Source organism: Lepidochelys kempii, chromosome 19 (genome assembly GCF_965140265.1).
Source record: "Lepidochelys kempii isolate rLepKem1 chromosome 19, rLepKem1.hap2, whole genome shotgun sequence".
NCBI classification, from domain to species: domain Eukaryota; kingdom Metazoa; phylum Chordata; order Testudines; family Cheloniidae; genus Lepidochelys; species Lepidochelys kempii.
The window spans coordinates 11,384,337-11,408,059 of record NC_133274.1 but is presented as its reverse complement, the minus strand read 5'-3'; the positions used below and the strand labels follow the sequence as shown (position 1 = coordinate 11,408,059).

General features: G+C 46.0%; 2 protein-coding genes and 2 non-coding genes across 14 annotated transcripts in view; all 4 read right to left on the bottom strand.

The window, feature by feature from the left end:
• Window positions 1–443: 443 nt before the first annotated feature.
• On the bottom strand, window positions 444–11,567 carry LOC140900586 (uncharacterized). Its single transcript, XM_073318091.1, has 5 exons — window positions 11,339–11,567; window positions 10,758–10,790; window positions 9,615–9,647; window positions 8,553–8,583; window positions 444–2,050 (listed from the first exon to the last, which is right to left on the bottom strand). Exons 1-5 carry the CDS (start codon window positions 11,565–11,567, stop codon window positions 1,765–1,767), a joined length of 612 nt encoding a protein of 203 aa, XP_073174192.1. The 3' UTR covers window positions 444–1,764.
• Window positions 8,720–8,926, bottom strand: LOC140900597 (small nucleolar RNA SNORA73 family). The gene has a single exon (XR_012155667.1). It is a non-coding gene; the product is annotated as a small nucleolar RNA SNORA73 family (small nucleolar RNA).
• Window positions 9,769–9,975, bottom strand: LOC140900596 (small nucleolar RNA SNORA73 family). Its single transcript, XR_012155666.1, has one exon. It is a non-coding gene; the product is annotated as a small nucleolar RNA SNORA73 family (small nucleolar RNA).
• Window positions 11,568–14,175: 2,608 nt separating the features above from the next.
• The window catches only part of PHACTR4 (phosphatase and actin regulator 4), a 99,853-nt gene continuing 90,305 nt past the window's right edge, over window positions 14,176–23,723 (bottom strand). For all 11 annotated transcript variants that reach the window (XM_073317315.1, XM_073317317.1, XM_073317323.1 and 8 more), the window contains 7 exons: window positions 22,840–23,054; window positions 21,302–21,458; window positions 19,743–19,798; window positions 18,717–18,778; window positions 17,583–17,720; window positions 16,670–16,746; window positions 14,176–15,943 (listed from right to left, as the gene is read on the bottom strand). In XM_073317315.1, the coding sequence (XP_073173416.1) occupies window positions 15,928–15,943; window positions 16,670–16,746; window positions 17,583–17,720; window positions 18,717–18,778; window positions 19,743–19,798; window positions 21,302–21,458; window positions 22,840–23,054 (721 nt within the window). In that variant the 3' untranslated portion in view covers window positions 14,176–15,927. The remainder of the gene's footprint in view (window positions 15,944–16,669; window positions 16,747–17,582; window positions 17,721–18,716; window positions 18,779–19,742; window positions 19,799–21,301; window positions 21,459–22,839; window positions 23,055–23,723) is intronic.

Genomic DNA, 23,723 nt, shown 5'->3' with positions numbered 1-23,723 from the left:
ACCACTGAACCCCTCAGTCAGTGTCCATAAGATTCTTTATGAAGAAAAACTGCAGACTCTCCTTAATACAGTACACATGGGACCTTACCTCCCAACCTCCCACCCTCTCCTAGTACCTAAAATGCAGTCTGACCTGGACTGGGGAGCCCACTGGAACATTTTTATTTCTTTCCAGTTAACATCTCTGACTTTTTTCCTGTTTTACTAAAGCTTTGTCTAGACTAGGAGTATGGGTATGCTGTTAGAACACATCAGCTAGTGATCTACAAGTCCAGCGTAGAGACGGGCGAGCGGCAGACACCACTGATTCGGGTCGACTTAATGTGCCATCTCGACACACAGGCACACCATAAACCATGTCTATTTTACGATGAGGTATGACGTGGCGCTGCCAAGCGATGTCACTGCTACAGAAATAACACATTAAAATGATCACTTTGAAATATTTGCAAGTTTCTGTCAGTTTAATGACTCCATGCATTATTTCAAGACATAAAATTGGATTTGTGACCTTAAAGCATCACAACAACCTTTTAAAGGGTGAAATACACTCTAATAATAAATTTGTACAGGTATCATGGACATTTAGTAGCGCTGGTGACATTTCTAGTCAACATCACTATCTTGTTCACCATCATGATCTCTGTGGAGAGTGCATGGGTTACTGTTAAATACTATGCACTCTGCAATTGAGTGGCACCTTCTTTGAATGTCTTCTGAAGGAAGACACTCACTGCTGACTGAATTATGTGCCTCTTTATCTATCAGCCGAAGGACAAATTCCTGCACCAACTGGGGCACAAAAGTAGCTGGTCTCTGAAAATTACAATCACCTGTCTTTGGGTAATATTCTGAGGCTTTCACTTTGGCTATTTCAGACCGAAGTACTGAAGCAGCATTATACAAAACCACTTGTTCATTTGAAAGCCGATGATCAGGTTCACTCGCCGGAAGCCCATCCAAAAAACGCTTGGATGATTTAAGGGCCTGCTTCACATTACTAGAAGCTTGGATAGCATCAGCTAATGTTACTGTGCTGCATAGAACAACGGTAGACTTGCCTTGTCCGTGCTGTCCATGGAATGAAATTGCAGACCCATAGTGTTTTACTAATCTTGCCTGTAATTTGCTACTGGAATAGCTTGCGGTTTCTATCTCTGAGGGAAGTAGGGTTTTGAATCTTTGAAGCAGCTTGGATAGGAGAAGAGCTTTCTTGTTGTCCATAAGATCATTGTCTATCTCTTCAATCAGCTGATAAAATGCAACGTCATAAGGTGACTGTATTGTTGCAGTGCAACTTGATTGTTTTGCTTTAAGATTGGTTTTACTCAAGTAGGAAGAAATGCATGTTGAGTGATAAACGGCCTCCTTAGCAATCAAGTCTTCCACAGATACTCTGCGCATCATGTCAGCATCTCCTCTTTGAAGTGCTGCCTCCCTCAGATTGGCTGCTCTCTCAAATGTTCCTATTCTATGAAGTTTCTTGTCTTTCTTATGTGTTTTTCTTAGGCAAACAACGCAACAGGACCAGTCGCTGGAGGATGTGCTTAAACCGGTGGCTACAGACTCGGATGAGCTTGCTGCTCTCTGATCAGATTCAGAGTTGGTTTTCCTCCCTGGGTTCAACATAACTCTGACATATGCCAAATTCGACTTGCTTGTGTATTTCTGAAAGCGACCCCTGTGGTAGAGTATTGGTGACACACTGCCTGCTGCAGTTTCCACGATATGCATCTGAGGAAGTGAGCTGTAGCTCACGAAAGCTTATGCTCTAATAAATTGGTTAGTCTCTAAGGTGCCACAAGTCCTCCTTTTCTTTTTGTCTAAACTAAAAAACTCACCCAGTAGCCGCCAATACAATTCATCTCTCCTGGCTTCTGCTGCCAGCATCACAGAGTTCCGGCCAGCACTGGTGGCTTTTGACAGGTTTGCATTCTTTTGATTTTCTTGGCAAACAACACATGTTTCAAAGTTTGTGGACAGTCTTTTTTTCTTTGATCTAAGCTTTAAGGGGCTTGTATCGTCCATGTCTTCACATACCGTAACTGCCCTGTAGAGGTAAAATTCCCAAAGTATATTGTTAGCATTACTCACCACTACCACCATTTTTCATTTTCTACAAGTACACAGACTTGTGCTAACTTGGATCTACGTTAATAGAAAAATTGCCAGTTTTGCTTAGTGAGCACTTGGACTGAAGCTCCACCGAAGCTGTGGATTGTCATCTCTAAGCCTAATACTGACCTGTACATAAGTGTCACTGAATAAAAAAAACTAATTTCTAGAATATTTCAAAGACTAGTACTGCACACATTTGCAATTACAGATTAAAACCTTCTGCCAGGCAGACTAGATGCTACATGGTATGTACACAAGCTTATTAATGAAGAAGCATTAAATTATGAATTCATACACATTTATATAAGATCGTCCATACTCGGTCAGACCAATGGTCCATCTGTGCCAGTATCCTGTCTCTGCCAGTAGCCAGTGCCAGATGCTTCAGAGGGAATGAACAGAACAGTGCAATTTTGAGTGATCCATCATCCCCTGTCCTCCAGTCCCAGCTTCCGGCAGTTTGGGGTTTAGGGACATCTGAAGCCTGAGGTTGTGTCCCTGACCATCTTGGATAATAGCCATTGATGGGTGTAGACCCCCCCCTGAACTTATCTAATTCTTTTTTGAACTGTTATACTTTTAGCCTTTACAACATCCCATGGCAATGAGTTCCACAGGTTAACTGTACGTGTGTAAAGAAGTAATTTAAGCGGGTGACTCCTAGCTCTTGTGTTATGTGAAAGGGTAAATAACGCTTTCCCATTCACTCTCTCCACCCCGTTTACGATTTTATAGACCTCGATCATATCCCCGCCTTAGTCATCTCTTTCCCAAGCTGAACAGACTGTCTTTTTAATCTCTCCTCATATGGAAACTGTTCCACCCCCATCATTTTTGTTGTCCTCACCAATTCTAATGTAGCTTTTTAGAGATGGTGTGACCAGAACTACATGGGAGTACCAATGGAATGATATAGTGGCATGATGATATTTTCTGTTTTATTATCTCTCCCTTTCATAGAATATCAGGGTTTGAAGGGACTAGTCCAACCCCCTGCTCAAAGCAGGACCAATCCCCAGTTTCTGCCCTGATCCCTAAATGGCCCCCTCAAGGATTGAACTCACAACCCTGGGTTTAGCAGGCCAAAGCTCAAACCACTGAGCTATCCCTCCCCCCTAGATTCCCAACATTCTGTTCGCTTTTTTGACTGTCATTGCACATTGAGCAGATGTTTTCAAGATCTCTTTCTTGAGTAGTAACAGCTAATTTAGACCCTACCATTTTATATGTATAGTTGGGATTATTTTTTCCAATGTGCATTACTTTGCATTTATCAACACTGTATTGCATCTGCCATTTTGTCACTCCTTTTGAAATTCTGTGCAGTCTGCTTTGGACTTACCTATGTTCAGTAATTTTGTGTCATCTACAACTTTTGCCACCTACCTGTTCCAAACCATTTACCAATATGCTGAACAGCACAGGTCCCAGTACAGATCCCTGAGGAAACCCACTATTTATGTCTCACCACTGAACACTCATCATTTATTCCTACCCTTTATTTTCTTTTAATCAGTTAAACGAAGAGGAGTCCAGTGGCACCTTAAAAACTAACAGATTTATTTGGGCTTAAGCTTTCGTGGGTAAAAAACCCCACTTATTCAGATATATCCACAAAAGCTTATGCCCAGATAAATGTTTGTCTTTAAGGTGCCACCGGACTCCTGATTGTTTTTGTGGATACAGACTAACACAGCTACCCCTCTGATACTTTTAAACCCATGAGAGGTCCCTCTCATTTATCCTATAGAACTGTAGAAGTGTAAGACTGGAAGTGGCCTCAAAAGTTCATCTAGTCCAGTCCCCTGCACTCAAGGGAGAATTATGTAATAGCTACACCATTCCTGACAGATGTTTGTCTGACCTGTTCTTAAAAACCTCCAATGATGGAGACTCCGCAACCTCCCTAGGCTTTCTGTTCCAGTGCTTAAACACCCTGACAGGACTGTTCCAACCTATACCCACCCTTACTGAAATTTAAGTCCATTGCTTCTTGTCCTAGCCTCAGAGATTGAAAACAATTTCTCATCCTTCCTCCTTGTAACCTTTTACATACTTGAAAACCATTCTGTCCCCCCGTCTTCTCTTCTTCAGACTGAACAAACCCAATTTTTTCAGTCTTTCCTCACAGGTTGTTTCCTAGACCTTTAATCAGTGTTGCTGCTCTGGACTTTCTCCAATTTGTTTACATCTTTTCTGACCAGTGGTGCAGTTTGACACAATACTCCAGTTGAGGCCTTATCAGTATGGAGCAGAGCAGAAAACACTCCTGCTGATATATCCCAGAATGATGTTTGTTTTTGCAACATTGTTGGCTCATGTTTAGCCTGTGGTCCCCTGTAACACCCCCAGTACCCCTTCCCAGGCAGTCATTTCACATGTGTGCAATTGATCGTTCCTTCCTAAGTGGAGTACTTTGCATTTTTCCTTATTGAATTTCATCTTCTATTTCAGACCATTTCTCCAAATCATTTTCAACCAAAGCACTTGCAACCCTTCCCAGTTTGGTATCATCTGCAAACAAAGATATAGAATAGAACCGGCTCCAGGAGCAATCCCCGTAGGACTCCACTCAATGTGGCCTTCCAGCTTGACTGAACTACTCCTCCCTGGGAACAGTTTTCCCACCACCATATGCACCCACCTCATAGGGGCGCTATCTACACTATATATGCTTAAGAGCCTTTGGTAAGGGACCTTGCCAAAAGCTTTCTGAAAGTCCAAGTACACTATATCTAGTGGATCACCTTTCTCCTTCAAAGAATTGTAATAGAGTGGTGCGGCATGATTTCCCTTTGTTGTGCTCCTTGCAGGCACTGGCTGAGTGGCCTGAAGTCTCAGCCAACCACGCTCTGCTGTTCCTTCTTGAGCTGCCTATCCATTGGCTGTCCTTGGAAGTACCATTAGCAAGGTGCAAAGACATATTTTCACCTAACTGGCAGGCGTTTTGGATTGGAGCAGGAGGAGGCTGTTGCCAGGCAAATACAGAGCTGTTTGCGCAGCTACTTCTGTTTTCTGGACTTTGCCGTGTGTGGCTCTTTCTTGGCACTGTTGTCTGGGGCTCTTTCTTTTGTAGAAATTTGGTGTTTGTTAGTCAAATCAACAGGGGTGGAAATCAATAGGGGCTGCGCCAGGGCAGCTGAGAGCAGAATTTGGCACTGCGCTGTCTGTCTGATTGTTCGATGAAATGACGGACCACGTTCATCTCCGGCATAGCTCCATTAATAATGCTGCCAGTTGTTTGGCCTTGTGTGTTGCTTATCAAAATCTGTGCCCTAATTTAGGGATGATAAGCCATGTATAAAGGAACAGGATGGGGTGATCTACTCCCAGTCTCTGATGAAGTGAGCTGTAGCTCACGAAAGCTTATGCTCAGATAAATTGGTTAGTCTCTAAGGTGCCACAAGTCCTTCTTTTCTTTTTCCCAGTCTCTAGTGGATACATCAAAAAAACATACAACTCAATATGAATGGAACACAGGATAGCAGGGGAAGCTATAAGGAAGGGCTATGGGTGGAGAACTGCCACACACTTAATGAGGCATGTACTAAGCTGAATTGAAGCCTAGGCTGTATTTAGTGCAGTTTAACATATTTAGGCAATAGTCAATGGCATTTTTAGAATGTGTTATCCCAGGGGTTCTCAACCTCTCTCTTTTGGAGGCCTCCACAAAATGATATAAAAGTCCATGGTCCAGCTGTGCCACAATTGGTTTTCTGCACAAAAAAGCCAGGGCAAGCATTAAGGGGGAGCAAGTAAGGCAATTGCTTAGGGCCCCCACAAAGCTATGTTGCTCAGGCTTTGGCTTCAGCCCCACGTAGCATGGCTTCAGCTTTCTGCCTCGGGCCCCACCCAAGCAAGTAACTCTGGCCCTGCGTGGTGGCCCCTCTGAAACCTGCTCACAGCCCCCCCAGGAGGTATGGACCCCTGGTTGAGAACCACTGTGTTATCCAACATGGTGTAACACAACACCCATAATAATCCTTGTCTAGGCAAACCTGAGTTAAGTCTACACTGACTAAAGTAAGACATGCGACTCACCACGAGTAGTAGCAATTGTGGAAAATGTAGTGAAAGCAGGTTATAGAACAGGGTGAGCTGAAATGTTACACACACTTGAGTCCTCTCTATATCAATTTCCACCACTAATGCCACCAGTGGGATCTACACCTGGGGGTATCTGTGGCAGGGTGAATTGATTTAAATCAAGGCAATTTAAAGCATGATTTAAATCACTGATTTTAACCAATCTTTCCATTTGTATTTCAGTTATTTTCTAAAGAAAGTGGATATAACCATTAAAACCTGTTGATTTAAAACTAAATAGAAAAGCCTTTATGCCAGATTTGGTCCATCATTTTCGCTAACTAGAACAGTACACGTAAACATGTATTTAAGCAATTATATAGCTTAAAATTCAGATTTTTAGTAATTTATAGTCCATTTTTAGTATGGCAAATGGTGGGTGATAATAAATTGCTTATTTACTAATTAACTTTATTCATGATTTGTGTCAAACTGCTTAAAAATGGCAACTGAAATTATTTTAACACACACACAGAACAGCATACAAAATTTTTATTAAACAAACAAGCCCTTATTACAGTACATGACCTATTGTGCCATATCTATAAAGCCTGACCTCAGAAGCAAGATTTTTCCGTTTCTTTCTTTACATTGAAATCAGCCTGTAAGTTTGATAGACTTATGAATTCAGTATATTTTTTATTAAAATGTTTTTAGATTATTATAAACGTAGGCCGTAACATTTTATATTAAACTCAGATTTCATTGAACAGAGTGAGACATAATTTAAATGAAAAAAAATTCCAATTTAAATTAAAAAGATCATTTTTATCGACCCTGAGAATTATGAAACCAATTTTGCCAAAGTAAACACAGCCCTACTCCATTTGTCAGGCTACCTGGAGACGACACAAAGCACTAAAGGAGTAGAACTCAACCCAGAACTCTCCTATCCACACAAAACATAACATATGACCACATCTACATTTTTCTTTTACAGAACCTTGTTAAACCTCTTTTTACTAACTCCTCTTGTTTTCTTTAATTTAATCATGAGATCAGAAGTTAGCATACCAGGTCATTAGAATTAACTAATCATCCACAAAAGGGAATAAAATATAGTACTAAAATACTATCCAGTCAAAAGAATAGGAGACCAGGACATGAATGTGAAGAACTACTGCAGGAATCCTGCTGGAAAATGGATCCAAAAGAGAACTCAAATATGGAACCTGAAAAGAGTGAACCCTGTAATCCAGCTGCTTCTTCATTTTACCTGGAGAAAGAATAAAGCCAGAGGTCAGTGGTTTTGTTTTATGGGATTTTCCTAGGTATTTTAAACAAAGTTATCAGTGCTAGTGTGAGACAGGAGAATGTTGTGGTTAAAGCCTATGACTAGTCAAGAGACCTTGATTCTCTTCCCAGTTTTGACTTAATTCCTGTGCCTTATTTCACACACCCCCTCCCTTCCCCATAAGTAGTAGGCTAATGTTGATTCTTCACAGGGAATGTAGCAAGGTTTAATTCAAGAACAACTGCAAATCTTGATAAAAATGCACATATGGAGTGCAAATGATTTCCAAAAAGTTAAGGCCATATTGTAGGGATTTCACTCCCTCTTGCCTTGCCATAATATGCAGATTAAATCATGGCCCTCAAACCCACAGCTATGGGAGACTTTCATAGGCTTCAAGATTCCTGTCTTCCACTGCTCTGTTGCAATACCCAAACTAGGCAGCCCCGTTGTCTTCTCTACTGGAAGTTATGGGAGATTAGGTCACCTTAATCCAGCCTCAAAAAATTTAAACACCATGGGAGCCAACTGAGCATACATATTGCAGGGTGTAATCAAAATAATTTAGCCCCACAGTAGTGATCTATGCAGATTCTCATGCTTTTCAGCAAGGCAGGTTTTTTGTAGTTTCAATTTCCTCATAGCAGGTTATAATCTACATTTGAGGACCACACCATGGTCACACAAGTTCAGGTCCCATCTGTCCCTTAGAAGCTACAAGGCTTGAAGGCTAACCTTGTGTTGGTCCAACACAGAGTAATTCCTCTGGATAGCTACAATGAAGTGAAACGTGTCTGATAAATTTCAGAGTAGCAGCCATATTAGTCTGTATTCACAAAAAGAAAAGGAGGACTTGTGGCACCTTAGAGACTAACCAATTTATTTGAGCATAAGCTTTCGTGAGCTGTAGTTTATGCTCAAATAAATTGATTAGTCTCTAAGGTGTCACAAGTACTCCTTTTCTTTCTATGATAAACTAAGCTACTTTACAACTGATTCCATACAGCTTTTATATACTAATCAACAAAGCTAAAGAGCTTGTGCTAATAAACATCAGCTATGAATTGCAAAAAATCTACATCTATGAAGAAGTAATGGACAGTACATTACTCACCTTTTCAACTGATGCAACATAGCACCTGAAGCTAGAAGAAAACAAAAAAGTTTTCAGATGAGTTGATAATTCATCCCTCTTATATCAGATTTCCTTATAGTTCACTGAAGTGTGTTTTTAACACTCACATGCACAACCCTGGCAATAACGAAGCTATCTGACTGATGCAATGTCTCCTGCATGGTTTATCTCCTCAGTCACAGTCCGAGGACTCAGAGAAGCAGTAGGAATATGCAGGCTGCAGACCAGAGGCCCAAACTTATTCTCCAACGTCGTGGAATGGGACTATACGTCATGGAGCCCGAAGGCCTACGCTCCCATACGCCACACGGGTAGAGCCAAGAGAGAGCAACTTCTCCGGATGCCCACGTTGGATTGAAATAATGTACTCTAGCACTGTTTTACACTAGTCCATACACAATTGAACTACCCACCCAGTTAGCTTCCCAGATGCTAAACTTTACTGAATTCCGACCCCATCCATGCAGTGGCCCAAAATCCGCAATGCAAAGCATGGGTATACGTCATGCATCAGTTACACAAATGTACTAAACAGACCTTTGACCAAATGGGCCACACAAAGGTTGTTTTATAAACACTGAAATGGGCTGATGTAGGTGAACTAGAATTCATATTTGATCTACATCAAAATGAAAATTTTTATGGACAAGAACAAAGATCTATAGTCAGTCACCGAAAAGGCAAAGGGACTATAACATAGCTTCTAGATTTCAATTATACAAAACCATATATGCATTGGGAACACTGCTGTAGACACAAGATTTCAAATATACCACTCCACGCTCCCCCAAAAGCCTGATCCTGCAGCCAGACAGAGTGCTCCTCTATTGTGAGAAAGTAGGATCACCACCTATGCTTTCTAACAGGGGTGGTTCAGGTTTAGTTAAACTTTGCTATCCTTGATGAGCCTTCTCCATCTCCAGGATTCGATGTTATTTGGGGTAAACTGGGCTACTATGCAGACCCAGCCCAAGTGTGCAAGGAAACAATACTAGGAAGTGGAAGGTATTTATGTACACACAGAAAATTATAAGTCCTCACCTTGTGGACAGGCATGTGCTGCTTGCAAAGCTGCTGAAATAGAACAAGCAAACATGTTAGAACAACTGAACGAATCCCTGCTCAGTCTGCCTAATGGAGTTTGATAGGGTTGCAGAACATGGCTTCTCAGAACAAAGAAGCAATCTGAGTAATGCAATGTCTCCTGCATGGTTTATCTCCTCAGTCACGGTCCGAGGACTCAGAGAAGCAGTAGGAATATGCAGGCTGCAGACCAGAGGCCCAAGCTTATTCTCCAACGTCGTGGAATAGGACTATACGTCATGGAGCCCGAAGGCCTGCGCTCCCGTACGCCACACGGGCAGAGCCAAGAGAGAGCAACTTCTCCGGATGCCCACGTTGGATTGAAATAATGTACTCTAGTCCATACACAATTGAACCACTCACCCAGTTAGCCTCCCAGATGCTAAACTTTAATGAATTCTGACCTCGTAATGCAGTGCCCGAAAACCCTCAATGCAAAACATGGGTGTACACCATGCACCAGTTACACAAATGTGTTAGACATACCATGGGTAATGCTATGAAAACTGAACTCTGACCAAATGGACCTCACAAGTCTGTTTTATAAACACTGAAGTGGGGTGATGTACGTGAACTAGAATTCAAATTTGATCAAAATGGAAATTTGTATGGACCAAAACAAAGATCTAGAGTCAGTCAATGAAAAGGCAACGGGACTACAACATACCTTCTAAATTTCAATTATTACACAAAATCATATATGTATTGAATCATAGAATATTAGGGTTGTTAGAGGCCTCAGGAAGTCATCTAGTCCAATCCCCTGCTCAAAGTAGGGCCAATACCAACTAAACTGAGAACACCTGTTGACACAAGATTTCAAATGTACCACTCCACGCTCCCCCAAAAGCCTGATCCTGCAGCCAGACAAGAGAGTGCTCCTCTATTGTGAGAGAGCAGGATCACCACCTAGGCTTTCTAACAGGGGTGGTTCAGGTTTAGTTAAACTTTGCTATCCTTGGTGAGCCTTCTCCATCTCCAGGGTTCAATGTTATTTGGGGTAAACTGGGCTACCATGCAGAGCCAGCCCAAGTGTGCAAGAAAACAATACCAGCAAGTGGAAAGGTACCTATATGTACAGAGAAAATTGTAAGTCCTCACCTTGTGGACAGGCATGCGCTGCTTGCAAAGCTGCTGAAACAGAACAAACAAATAACCTGTTAGAACAGCCGAGCCCATGGGGTTTGACAGGGCTGCAGAACGTGCCTTCCCAGCGGGAAGAAGCCGTCCCAGGGATACACGGTCTCCTGCATGGCTGATCCCCGCAGACGCAGTCCGAGGCCTCAGAGCAGCAGCAGGAACCGGCAGGCTGCAGACCAGTTCTCCAACGCGGGGCAAGGGGCCTGCGCTCCCGTGCGCCACACGGGCAGAGCCGAGCGCGCAACCTCTCTCCGGGGGCCTCGTTGGACGCCGGACCCAGGGGGGCCCTCCGGGGGCAGCACGCGGCGCCGCCCCTCCCCCCGCGAGAGGCGCCGGGGGATGGGCCGAGCCTGAGGCCCAGGCTCTACTCAGGAATCACGATCCCCGCCAGCCGCCGTACGAACCCCCTGGCCCCAGGCCCGGCCTCCCCTGGGCCGTGGCCGGGAGAGGAATCATAACCCCCCCCCCCCCCGGGCCACTATCCCCTTCTCCCCCCACACGCGCCCCACCAAACCAGGCCCAGCCCCGCTCCTACCACCCACCTCGCTCCGAGGGAAAAGAGCGACAGAGGCGGGACAACGAGAATTTATAGCACCCAGGGCACGACGGGAAGAGCTGGTCCAGAGCGCATGCGCTGCAGCGGTGAGCCGGAAACGGCGGGGCGGGGCTTGCGTCGCGTCGCTCGGGGCGGGCCGAGACGCCAACAGCTCCGTGGGCGCATGCGCTGCGCCCTAGCCCTCCGGCCGGGGGCGGAGGCTCCCTGACGCGCATGCGTACTATCGATCTCGGGCGGGGAAAGGCTTGGCCTTCGTGCGGCCGCTTCTCCCCTCCCAGGGCGGCGGCTGCGGAGAGCCCAGACAGCGCCCCCTGCAGGGCCGCCCTAGACCAGCAGCGGGTGGAGGTGGGGGGGGGGCAGTGGCAGGCAGGCCCAGACAGAGAGGGGGAGGGGTCACCCTTTGCCTCAGCCAGGGGTTCTGCCAACAAACGTTTTGGGGGCCTCGGGGGGTGGCCGCCGACTCTTGCTGACAAACAGATACGTTGCAGTTACTGGGTGGGTGTGTGGGGGGGGGGGGGGGGCTGGATAATAAAAACGATGCTGGGCAAGGTGAAATCTGCACCTTTGTTAATATCACCGAGCCTGGCGCCAGGCTCGGGGGGCTGCTTCCGGTAAGGGCAAAAGGGGAAACAGCCCAAAGTCAAATATTTCAGGTATTCCAGCTGCGGATTCATTTGTCACTGACCGAGAACGTTCCGGACCTTTGCAGAACCTCACGGAACCTTCCAGACTTGGAGGACGGAGAACGACACTTCCCTTGAACCGCCGAGAGCGCGGCCCGCCGTGCCCCCCGCCCGTAGAGAAGGGGCTAAGCAGGGCTCCCGTGCTACGGCGGGCGGTCAGCTCGTGCAAGGCTGTCTCAGGGTGGCCCGCCTAGTGTTGATGCACTTCTTGATGTTAGTACCGTTCAGTTATCCTTAAAATTAGAGTTTCTGGATCCTTAGAGCGGCGATTCTCCACGTGTGGCCCGCGGCCCCATCAGCACAGAGCTGCGGCGCACGTGACATCCTCAGGGCCATACAGGTAGTAGTGGATGGGGATACGCCCCACCACCGTAGACAGGTTGAGAACCACTGACTTGGAGCAGTGGTCTCCAAACTTTTTTTTGGCCACGCACCCCTATCCGAAAAAATTTTTCAGCGCGCACCCCTACTGTATGTATATTTATGTATAAATTACATACATGTATTACTGTACTAATTATAAAAAAAATAGAAATTAAAAAACGATGAGATAAAGATGAAAAACAATATTTTAAAATAATTTTAGTTATTAACGGTACAAAAAACTTTTGGTCTCACTAAAAAAAAATTAATGTTTTTAGTGAGAGCAATGTGATGGAATATGCTTTATTTTTGAAAATCTTGTTTTAACACTGATACAGCGGGCGCTCAGGGTAGGGGTGCGGGGTCTGGGAAGGAGTTAGGGGGTGGGAGGGTGCTCAGGGTAGGGGTGCAGGAGGAGACTCAGGGCTGGGGCAGGTGGGGGTGAAGAGAACTTACCTGGGGCAGCTCCTGTTTGGTGCAGGGGGCTTGCAGGTGGCTCTGCGCAGCGCACCACCACCCCACATGGCCACGATTCTGAGAGCCGCAATTCTGTGCGTTGCCCCCCCCCGGCAGGCAGGGCCACCCGGACCGCAGGGGCTTTAGGGCCCTGGCCTGCAGCTCTAAAGCCCCTTTCGGAATGCAGCCCTGAGAGCACAGGCCGGAGGACTCAGGAGGAGCAGGGGCAGCCGTGCAACCAGCGGCCGGAGAGAAGCGGCGCTTTCCCCTTCAAAGCGCCGCTTCTCTCCGGCCGACTTTCAAGGGGAAAGTGCCGCTTCTTTCCAGCCGCTGGCTGCGCGGTTGCCCCTGCTCCTCCACAGGCTGGAGGACTGAGGGCTCCCCCCCCCCCCAACGGCACTCCTGCTGCGCCCCACAATCGATAGACTTGCACATCCCACTTTGGAGACGACTATCTTAGAGGAAACTAGTTTTAGTTGCTTACATATGGCATGAATAAATACAGGTTTACAGATCCTAGTGTGCAAATTTATCGTCTTATATGACAGGACTAAAATCATGCCTGCAAATCGTGCATCGAAGTCATGAAATGGGCTACAAATGCAATAAAAAATAATTTATTCAGAAGTTTAACAAATGGGTGGGGGAAGGGGTGCCGAAGATGCTCCTCGACTAGGGCACCATTTGGTCTAGGGCCAGCTGCGTAAAACAGGGTAGCGTAGACCAGGCCTAAAGGTTTGAGACAAAGTCAGCAGTGGAGACCAAAGAGCAGGACGTCAGCAGGCCTCAGAGTAAGGGCGCACTGGCAGAAATCAGTCTCTACTTCATCCCACAGAATTTCAAACAGGTCCCTAAATCCTGTGAGCAGATGGACCTCACTAACCTAATGGTTCTCCCCAGGCCCATTCATATACAAATGCACAGAAGCAAGTGTACTCCAGCTCACAAGCTACCGTAATATCTATGAAAACAGTATTTCATCTTTAAGATTCAGAAGGCCTTAAACTACTGTATAGCAACATGGCAGAAATGCTATTGCTCGAGGGTGGAGGCCAGCAGCCAGCTAGTACACAGTCTGCTGTACAATGCAGGTGAGAGGAAATTTTGGTCAGAGGCACTAGGACAACAACATTCCCTATCCTTACAAACAATATCCTGAGGATCTTCAGTCTAAGGTGGACAGGACCTTAGTCATGGTCTCATCTGACAGACCTGCAAAGAATAAAACCGCACAGAACTTAATTGCTCCTTCTCAAGAGGGATTTGAAGTGGTCCCCATTATTTCTCACCTTCCTGTTAGTGGCACAAAATGAAAGACAAGTTGTTTTGTTTACAAAAAGAGTCCTAAAATACTTTTATTTAATAATTAAAATTTGTCAACGGGAAGACAGATATACAATGCAATCATTTAGTCTAGAGAGATTTTGTACATCAGGGAAGCAATCTGGAAGTGCAATGCACCAGGTTCCATATTGTTTTCTATAAAGGGAACTTCAATCTTTGCCTCTTGCTTGTGAATCATTGTTTTTGGGGACTATGAGGGAATCTGAAGAAACAAGAAATTATCCCCAGTGACTCCTTGCTCTAAGAGTATGATGACTGAGATGAAACAAGATTAACTGGATCTCCTGGGGTGTGAAGGCAGCAGATGAGGGTGCCACATTACACCCCGTAGGACTGACCCAGCAGATACTTGGCACATCATGGAAGAAGGGCAGTACCAAGAACATGAAAAGGCCTCCACACTAGGCAGGCAGACATACATAGGATTCATGAGCACAGACCTCAAGCACACTAATGCCGACTGCTAGTCAGCACAAGCTCTGAGTGACCTCCAGCAAAGAGAGTGAACAAGCAACAAAACAAAACACACCAGTGATCCAACAATACAGAACCCTCCACCCCCCAGTAAAATCCCAAATCCCCCATATTCTTGAGTAACATCTCCCCCGCCTCATTCCAAGTGTCACTTCACCCCCACGGGACAAGTGCCGTGCACATCGCTACAGCTGTAGCTTATGTCAACATTAAAGACATTCAGTAAGAACTGATAAGAGAACATTCTCAGAAGACTGACTGGTTTTAAGGTCACTTTTTAAAACCTCTTCCTCTCCACAGTGTAATTCTTAAAATTTCCAGGAGGTTTCGCTATGAGAATAGGAAAAGGCAAGTTTCACCCTGATCCGGGAGAGTGTTAAAAAAAAAAAAAAAAATAGAGGAAGCCACAATCAAAGAAAACTTATTACATACCTCAACTTCCTGAAATTAAAAACAAAACTTTAAAAGGCAACCGTTGTTTCCTGTGTCTGTAGCTCCCATTAAACAAGACTTAATTGTCTCAAGACAAGGTCTGTTAGCACAGGAGCAGGTTCGTGGGTTTGGTTTTTGTAAAATAAAAAATTCAGTTTACAAGATGCAGCATATGTTGTTAAGATCTATACAATTTCCCTTCCAGGGCAACATATCATTGGTCAGTAGTGATTCAGAATATTAAGTACATTAAAAAGAAGCAAGCCAAACCAAAAATAGTCACATGTCAGTTTCCTGCCAGGTCAGCATTTTTTAAAAAGGTTTCCTTTGTACACAGCAAATATACACACGCTTCCCAGCTCTCTGGAACATCAGAGCTTAGATTATTTTTTCCCCCTTCCCAAAAAGGGAAAAACAAAAAGTTCCAACCAGTTTGTAAGGACTATTTACAGTGGAGAACAGGGCTCATCGGGAGCAATAAAGGGAGCTGGGGGAGGAGTGGAGAGCTCAGTTCCAATGCCGGTGTGGTCCTCAGGAAGGTGAGCCGAGATGCCTGGATGCCCTGGGGAGTATTGCTGTATCATGCGAGGTATAGTGTTCAGTTCCAGCCTGATGGCACTCAAGATGCATTTGTTCCAGTGAAATGCTACATTCAGATAGGATCCCCTTGTGCCCCAGCTCAGAGCCCTTCTCTGGGTATGTTTTCAAGGCAAAGCTTGGATGAGCCCCAAGGTTCTCCTCCACTATATTGCCCAGTAGATGGAAATAGCACGCGCTTTCAATCCTCTCTCCTCTGGTCTCTCTCATTCCCTCTTCTGGAGGATCATGGCCGGTGGAACCTAAAATAGAAGAGTAAAACCAGTGTCACACCTGGAATTTGGGTAAACTGTAAGGAAATGTTATGGATGTTAAAATATCAGGAGGTCTTTAATAAACTGGTAGTGTCCCCGCACTGATGGTATGTAATCACTGGGCTCTCAGTGAGAATTTTAGAGGCACTTCAGGTCCCTGTATGACAATCCACCCCAGTGGGGACTGAAAGAAAGAACTTCTCCTGCACTGCCAAGCCAACACACTCCCAACTCTAGCCTGTGAGGAGCAGCTTTTCATTCTCCATTCACTTCTATGTAGAGACTGCAGAGCAAGTGGGAGGGAATTGTGATGGTATTTTCTGTAACATGGGCACCTGGCTACTTGTTTCACATACTAGTTAACAGCTGGTTAGTGGTGTATCAGCTTTTGCTCACTATTGAGTTACCGGGATTTGAACCCACAATGTACAGGTGAAAGGCTCTATAACCCATTATCCAGTCTCCAGGCCCACCATTTACAGGCAGGTGCACCCAAGAAGCTCCCCTACAACGGAGAAAGTGAAGATAAATATCTGTGAAAGCTGCATCTGGTTATTTCTCCCGGATGGGATTAAAGCCCATTACTCAATATTGAAGCTCAGACTTGCTCTTGGCTTAAGAGGCTCAAAGCACAGCTTTATGAGCAAGACGAGAAGCAGCTATGGCCTGTACGAAGACAAAGCACATGGGCTCCTGGAGTCTTGTCTCACTCACCGTGTGAAGTGTTTGCTGTCTTCATGGACTTGCATTTCAGAGCTTTTAAACTCATTCAGTTCCTTTCGGATGGCAGCCTGCACAGAGGGGGAAAGAAATCCTTTCAGCTCACCCACACTGTTTATTCCCCCCACCACCACCGATTTACATAGACCCAGGACGTGCTGCATGTACAGATCTGCTTGTGGCTGGTCCGCACCATCTCAACTACTTTTAAGGAATAAAATGAAGGGCACATGTAGTTTTGAAATGGACAGGACTACCCACAGCCTCAATTTCCTCACCGTTGAAGAGGGAGCTTGCGGACAGCTATAACCCAAGTGAGGTACTGGAGATCAAACTCAGCAGCTCCCCCATTTTTTCTTCAACAACCCCTCTCAAAGCCTCAGGTTAACCCTAAAATACTGGCTAATCCCCAGATGCTTGATACCCTGAGGTATGCCCAGTTCCTAAGGGATGATGGTGCATGGAACTGGACTGAGACTTTCCTGCAGTGATCCTGATCAGGCCAGCCTCAGCCTGCCAAGAACTTCCCCCACTCTTCCCTGGGTCTTCCCAGCATCTGTACCCTGCTTCCTCCTGCTATAGGCTCCTGTCCACTCCTTCAGATCAAAGGCCAGAGCAAAAAGAGGGAGGTTGGGCTGGGAATTGGGAGAAAGCAGCATGGAGCCCAAACAGGCCTTGTGTGTAGAGAACAGGAAACTCTTGGTGTGCTGGTAGCGGGTGGGTGCTCAACAGGATGGGGCTAGGGAGATGGGATGAGTCATTCAGGAGACGGGAGGGAGACCAGGGTCCCACCACATGGAAGAGTTGAAGCAAAAAGAAGAAGAGCAAGTTTACTTTGCTTATATCCCTGAGCATGGGGTATCCAACATGGGGCTCCAAGGGTTGGGAAGAGTGTTCTCCCCATTACCTTGTCAGCGGGTGTGAGTTTTGTCCACGGCTTATCTGCTCTCCGGTCATAGTCCTGAGCATCTGTCACTTCCACATATTCATGAAACCTCAGGATCTTCCTAGCTTGCAGTTCAGCCACTGTAGGCCTTTGACTAAGCTGAAAGCAACAGAAGACAAGTCAGCTTCGACCATACTTGTCACCAGTGTGCATTCTGGCCAAAGACCCCACCATTCAATCTTTTTTGTGCATATAAGAGAGATCACTAGACACTGATGTGGGATGCAAAAAAGCACCCCAGTATGGTCCTTAATGAAGAGTTAATAATTGCCTCATCAGTTAAGTGAGTCTATGGCAGTGTTTATAGTGTAAAAGGCACACAGGGCCAGGACGGCATTTCAAATGAGAGCTACAGGAACAGATGGAAGGGGGGACCTAGATACAGGAAACTGACCGTGTGGGATACACTCCTAACCTGATTCTAATGCATGATTCCTCCCTACTGCCCCAGGGAATGGCAACATGTACTTAAGTTCCGTATTAATATGCTCTGTAAAAATTCCTTCCCAGCCACAAGTGTGGGACGAGTTTAACCCTGTCCCCGTGGGCTAGACCCATCTGGGATCAACAGCTAATCCCGTTGGTATATGGGAGACAGCAGCATTAGAATCTGGGATAGTCTGTCCATTTCACACCCCATTCTGGAAATAGTGTTCACAATTCTCGAACCTGGCTGCCTAAAGTTAGGTTCCTAAATCCACATCTAAGCATAGAAGAAGCATCTAAATAGAAGTGGCCTGTTTTTCCCGAGCTGCTGGACACAAATCCCACTGAAGATAATGGCTGCAAGCAGTTGCGGCTCCCATCAGTTTCTCTCAGGCATTTATTTAGGAACTTGATTTCAGGCCACCCAGTTTGAAAACCGTGGCCGCTGCTGTTTTAATGTGGAACTCCGACACTCCAGCGATAGGTGCAGTAGGAATATCTCGACTGACCAGACAGATTCCCAACTTGTTACAGTCAGAGGGCACTCAGGATAACCACAGAGCAGCCTCATGACTCCCCCACCCCTCTATGTTCTCTTAGGTGCTTACTACCGCCACCATCCACAACAGAGCAGAGAGATGGAAAACACCAAACGGAGCACTGCAGTACCTTTCTGGTGAGGCGGCGTTTAATCTCCCGCTTCTCAGCCTGCCGGTCGGCCTCATTTTTTTCTGGCAAAGGGGGAAAAAAATGTTTCATTTAAAGCAGTGCCTCGTTGAAAACCACTGTCAAGAGCTGAACACGGAAAACCAGCTTTTCATATCCGTGGACTATCTGCATCTCCTACCATCTGTCTGCAATAACTCCAGGCATGCTGAGAGCACTAGGGTCTGAGTCAGACATCCTTACTCAAACAGTCCATAGACTAAGGATAGCAGAATGGGCCTTACCTCAGGATGGTTCAGTAGCTAACCAGAGCCCTCTCCAGGCTAGCAGAGAACTCTGGGTAAAATTTTCTAAGGCACTGAGTGACTTTGGCTCCTATGGGCCTAAGTTACATTTTATAATAGGTGTTATATTTGGGGGCGAGGGGGAAGGAATTTTCAGTTATGCTAATGATTAAAGAGCAATACAGAGAAGGAAATTTCTGTTGAAAATCATCTCCAAGCTGACATTTTGTTTTCTAGAGTTGATTTTAAGTCTTGTCTCTTGTCACCATTTACACTGTTAACTCTAATTGCATTCATCATGGGCAACGAAGCTAGACAGATCATAGTCACCTGCTGTGTTTTATGCCGTAGCATGATGCAGTGATCTGTGGGCTGCACATATTGCAGTCGAATGTTTACACCCAAGCAAAACAGCTTTTCTTTAAAAATATCATGGGAAGAAATCGTGTGTGTTTCACAATCTTTCGGGTGTAAATTAGTGAACAGGGGCCTTTGAACTGTGCTTGAGTGTTCATACTATTGTCCAAGAAGCTTCAGTCAGGTCAGCGTTTGCTGGTACCCCACAGAAGGGATACAGAACAGTGTATTAACTCTAGCTCAGTAAACAGGGGCCTAGAACTCTGCTCTAAAACTGCAGAAGACATACATTCTACCCCTGCACCCCTCTGATGCTACAACTGAGAAACAGGGGGAAAAAAGCAGCAATACTTATGGGTTTGGGAGCTGTAGAGCAGTCGTTACTCACGTTGAAGTATGTTCCTTTGCTCCAGCTCTTCTGCTGTTGGTCTCTGACTTAGTCGCCTAAACAAGAGGAGATAAAAACCATTACACTTGCCCAGCCATATTCCTGTAGGACACACAGATGCCAATGCTCATTTGGAAGCAGCAGGGAGTAGAGTTAATACGATACTCACTTTAATCATCTTGCTCCCTTTTTTCATTACTGCTCAAACCAGACAATTCTTCCCTCCACCTGCTAACACAGCTTTTCACCCAGACAGCAGAATCCACTAGACTGAACTTGGCCTAAGTGGGTGCTGCTCCCGTGGAGCTGCCTGGGCCAGGCAGCAGTGGTGTAAGGAACACAGGACGGACAAGCTGGTCAAAAGTTGGGTGTAAATTGTCTCACAGTATAACTTCTAATGCACCTTTATTTGTTGGGCGCTTCAGATATGTTAACTTGCACGTGTGGGAGGGCTGGTGCGTAGCAGGAAGACAGCCCCCGTGAGGATGTCAGATAAAGCAGGGCACAGCTGCCATGTGTCTCACATGGAAACAGGTCACTGTTTTTTCCTTCTCCACCCCAAGGAGTGGGGGCACAATTGGGTGGCACAAGCTGACCCCACACTTAGCGCACCTGTAACCAGGGGCCTCTCTCCCCTGCCGCCTCGTGCTGTCTGGGTGCAGCAGAACACCCACACTGGCCAGGCTGGTAATGACTGCACAACTGCAGTCTGGAGCGGAGGAAGGTGAGAAGCTGCTGAGCTGGGCCAGTGGTGAGGCAGCAAGGTTGTTCAAGTATCTGGCTGCCTCCTTTCTCTCCGCAGGGGCTGAGGTGAGGAGGAGGAACAGGGAGCAGTGAGTGGAAGCAAAGAAGCCTCTGAAACATTTGGTATTGGCTACTGTCCAACAGGTACTGTGACATCGTATGCAATTCCTGTTTTTAGAACTGCCAGCACAGCAAGGGCTGAAGCAGCCCAGAATCATCATTGCAGTGGAATCCCAACTGGACACGAGGGAATCCAACTCAGCTGTGGACAAGACACTTTGCAGCCCTGCTTTAGTTTACACCCACAGAATTCCCACTCCTCCCCAGGCCAGATTCAGCCCTTGGGTAAGGGAGCTGCACCCTCTAACTTCAGGAAGTGCAGTACCAGCGTCACCCAGGGTCCCACAGAATGCCTACTCACAGCGAGCTAGATGATCTTGCCACTTGCACCTGTTTTCCAAATTACATCTGTCAAGTTGCTCACATCACTGCTCAGTGTGGCTCCTCGAACTTTGTTTTTAACAGCACACTTCAACTCAGGAAATGAGAAGTCTGACAGGCTATGGGGGTAGGAAGAGTTGGCTCTTCCAGCTCAAATGGCTTCCCTCCCGAACAGTGGAAACTGTCCTGCATGAAATGTAAGCTTCTTGTCTTTACAATACTTCAGAGGGAAATGACACGCAAGCCTAGCACCCCAGCCCCAACGCAGCAGAGAAAAAGCCTCCTTGTTGCTACATTTCAGGCAAGCAGATTTCTTGGCTCACCCTTAGTTATGCCGAAGACAGAGGATTTTTCTTTTCCTCTGCATTTTGTACCTGATCAATGCTGTCCCAATCTGTTGCCGAATTTCATTCCACTCCTCCTTGCTTTTCCGAGGGAAAGCATTCTTTTCCTCCAGCTCCTGCTGCGTGGCCATGTTGCCCAGTTTCATGGCCAATGTATCTTTCCTCTTCACCTTGTTAGCTAGAGCGCCTGTGGGAAAGGGAAGAAGGGATCCTTGCATGAGTAAAGACAGGAGTGCTCCCACGCTGTAAAAAAGCAGCTGGATCCACAGGCCAGCCCGGCATCACACACACAATGGTCAAGTACCACAGCTCCTCTGTTGGCAGGAGCTGAATGTCACTAAGGTCATGCAGCTACAGTACAGCCTGCAGCATGGTAAAAGGAGTAACACCATCCTGTCTAGAGAGGGAGCTGGAAGGATGTGTGGTTACTATTTTGGTGGCATCCCCTGCTGGAATTTTCCCCATCAGGCAGGGATGTACATGGGCTGGTTGGCAGTTGGGGTATTTGAGGGAGTGTAGGCAGGTGGGAACATAACACAAGAACGGCCATACTGGGTCAGACCAATGGTCCATCTAGCCCAGTATCCTGTGTTCTGACAGTGGCTGGTGCCAGATGCTTCATAGGGAATGAACAGAACAGGGCAATTATCAAGTGATACATCCTCTGTTGTCCAGTCCCAGCTTCTGGCAGTCAGAGGCTTAGGGACACCCAGAGCATGGTGTTGCATCTCTGACCATCTTGGTTAATAGCCATTGATGGACTGATCTTCCATGAACATATCTAACTTTTTTTTTTTTTAAACCCAGTTATACTTTTGGCCTTCAGAATATCCACTGGCAACAAGTTCCACAGGTTGACTGTGTGTTGTGTGAAGAGGTGCTTCTTTATGTTTGTTTTATACCTGCTGCCTATTAATTTCATTGGGTGAACCCTGGTTCTTGTGTTAAGTGAAGGGCTAACCAACACTTCCCTATTCACTTTCTCCACACCATTCGTGATTTTATAGACCTCTATCATTTCCCCCTCCCCTGGCTTAGTTGTCTCTTTTCTAAAGTGGCCTGCACCAATCTCTTGTCATATAGAAGCTGTTCCACTCCCTTAAATCATTTTTGTTGCCTTTCTCTGTACCTTTTCCAATTCCAAATTGTATCTTTTTTGAGAAGGGGCAACCAGAACTGCACACAGTACTCAAGGTGTGGGCATACCATAAATTAGTGGGATTATGGTATTTTCTGTCTTGTTATCTATCCCTTTCTTAATGGTTCCTGACATTGTTAGCTTTTTTTGACTGCCGCTGCACATTGAGTGGATGTTTTCAGAAAAGTCACGATGACTCCAAGAACTCTTTCTTGAGTGGTAACAGTCATCATCATTTTGTATGGACAGTTGGGATTATGTTTTCCAGGATGCATTACTTCCCACATTGTGGATAAGTAGCCTGTGAGGAAGCAAAGAGGCTAACACTTTGGGACACTGTACGGACCAAACTTTTGGTGTGGCTCTTGACGTGGCTAAGTGCAGTTGTGTGTGTAGGAGTAAAGCTGGCCTCCCAACGGTGAAACCTTACTGTTATGGCTTTCATCATCCTCTTCATCTTCCTCATCCTTATACAGGATGGGTCCCTCCGAGTCCGAATCACTCGTCCCCTCCTCTTCCTCCTGCAGGGGCTGTGGCATTAGCCTAGGAATGATTGTGACAGATGGTGCATCTCCAATGTAAACGTGAGGACCTGAACTCCGTTCGCCCTCCTGGTCTGCTTCCTCCTCTTCATCATCATCTGGACTAACAAAACGCGCACAATTATTATTGATTTTAAAAATGACAATGATTCACTCTGAGGTCAGGGATTTGTTCCATCCCCAGCCCCAGCGACAATTTAAACTGAAGCCTCTCTATGGAAGGCAGGTCACAAGCGCTGTAACCCCTTCCTAGTCAGTGGCTGTTTGCCTGCGGCTGCTGCCCCCCTTTTACCCCCACACTCTTTCATGGAAGCCCTGCTGAACTACGAGCAAGAGTACTTAGATTTCCTTACCCTCCTGTGGCACCTTCCCTCCAGGGATGTCAACATGCTTTAAACATTCATGAATTGCAGCAACTGAGACAGAGATTGCGGGTGGGATTTTCAAATGAATTTACGGGACTTAGGGGGTTAAAGAGCCCAAGTCAAGAAGCTTCCTTCGGTGCTTTGTGGCAAGTCCAAAACAGTGGCAGGTTGAAGGAGCTCTGCTCAAAGGCCCGTGCTGCAATCCCTGCCTCATCCCTCCTTCCTGAAGAGTCGGAAGGACTCCGGGCTCAGCAAGCACCAATTCAAGGAGATGCATGAGATGTCTGAGGCACTTGGGGCTAACCCCGTCACCCTCTAATCACCAGCCAACCCCATTTGGGGTTTCAGGGTTCAAACCTGCTGCCAAACCCAAGCAGAGTGTGTGGGGGGGGTGGGGAGATGGGAAT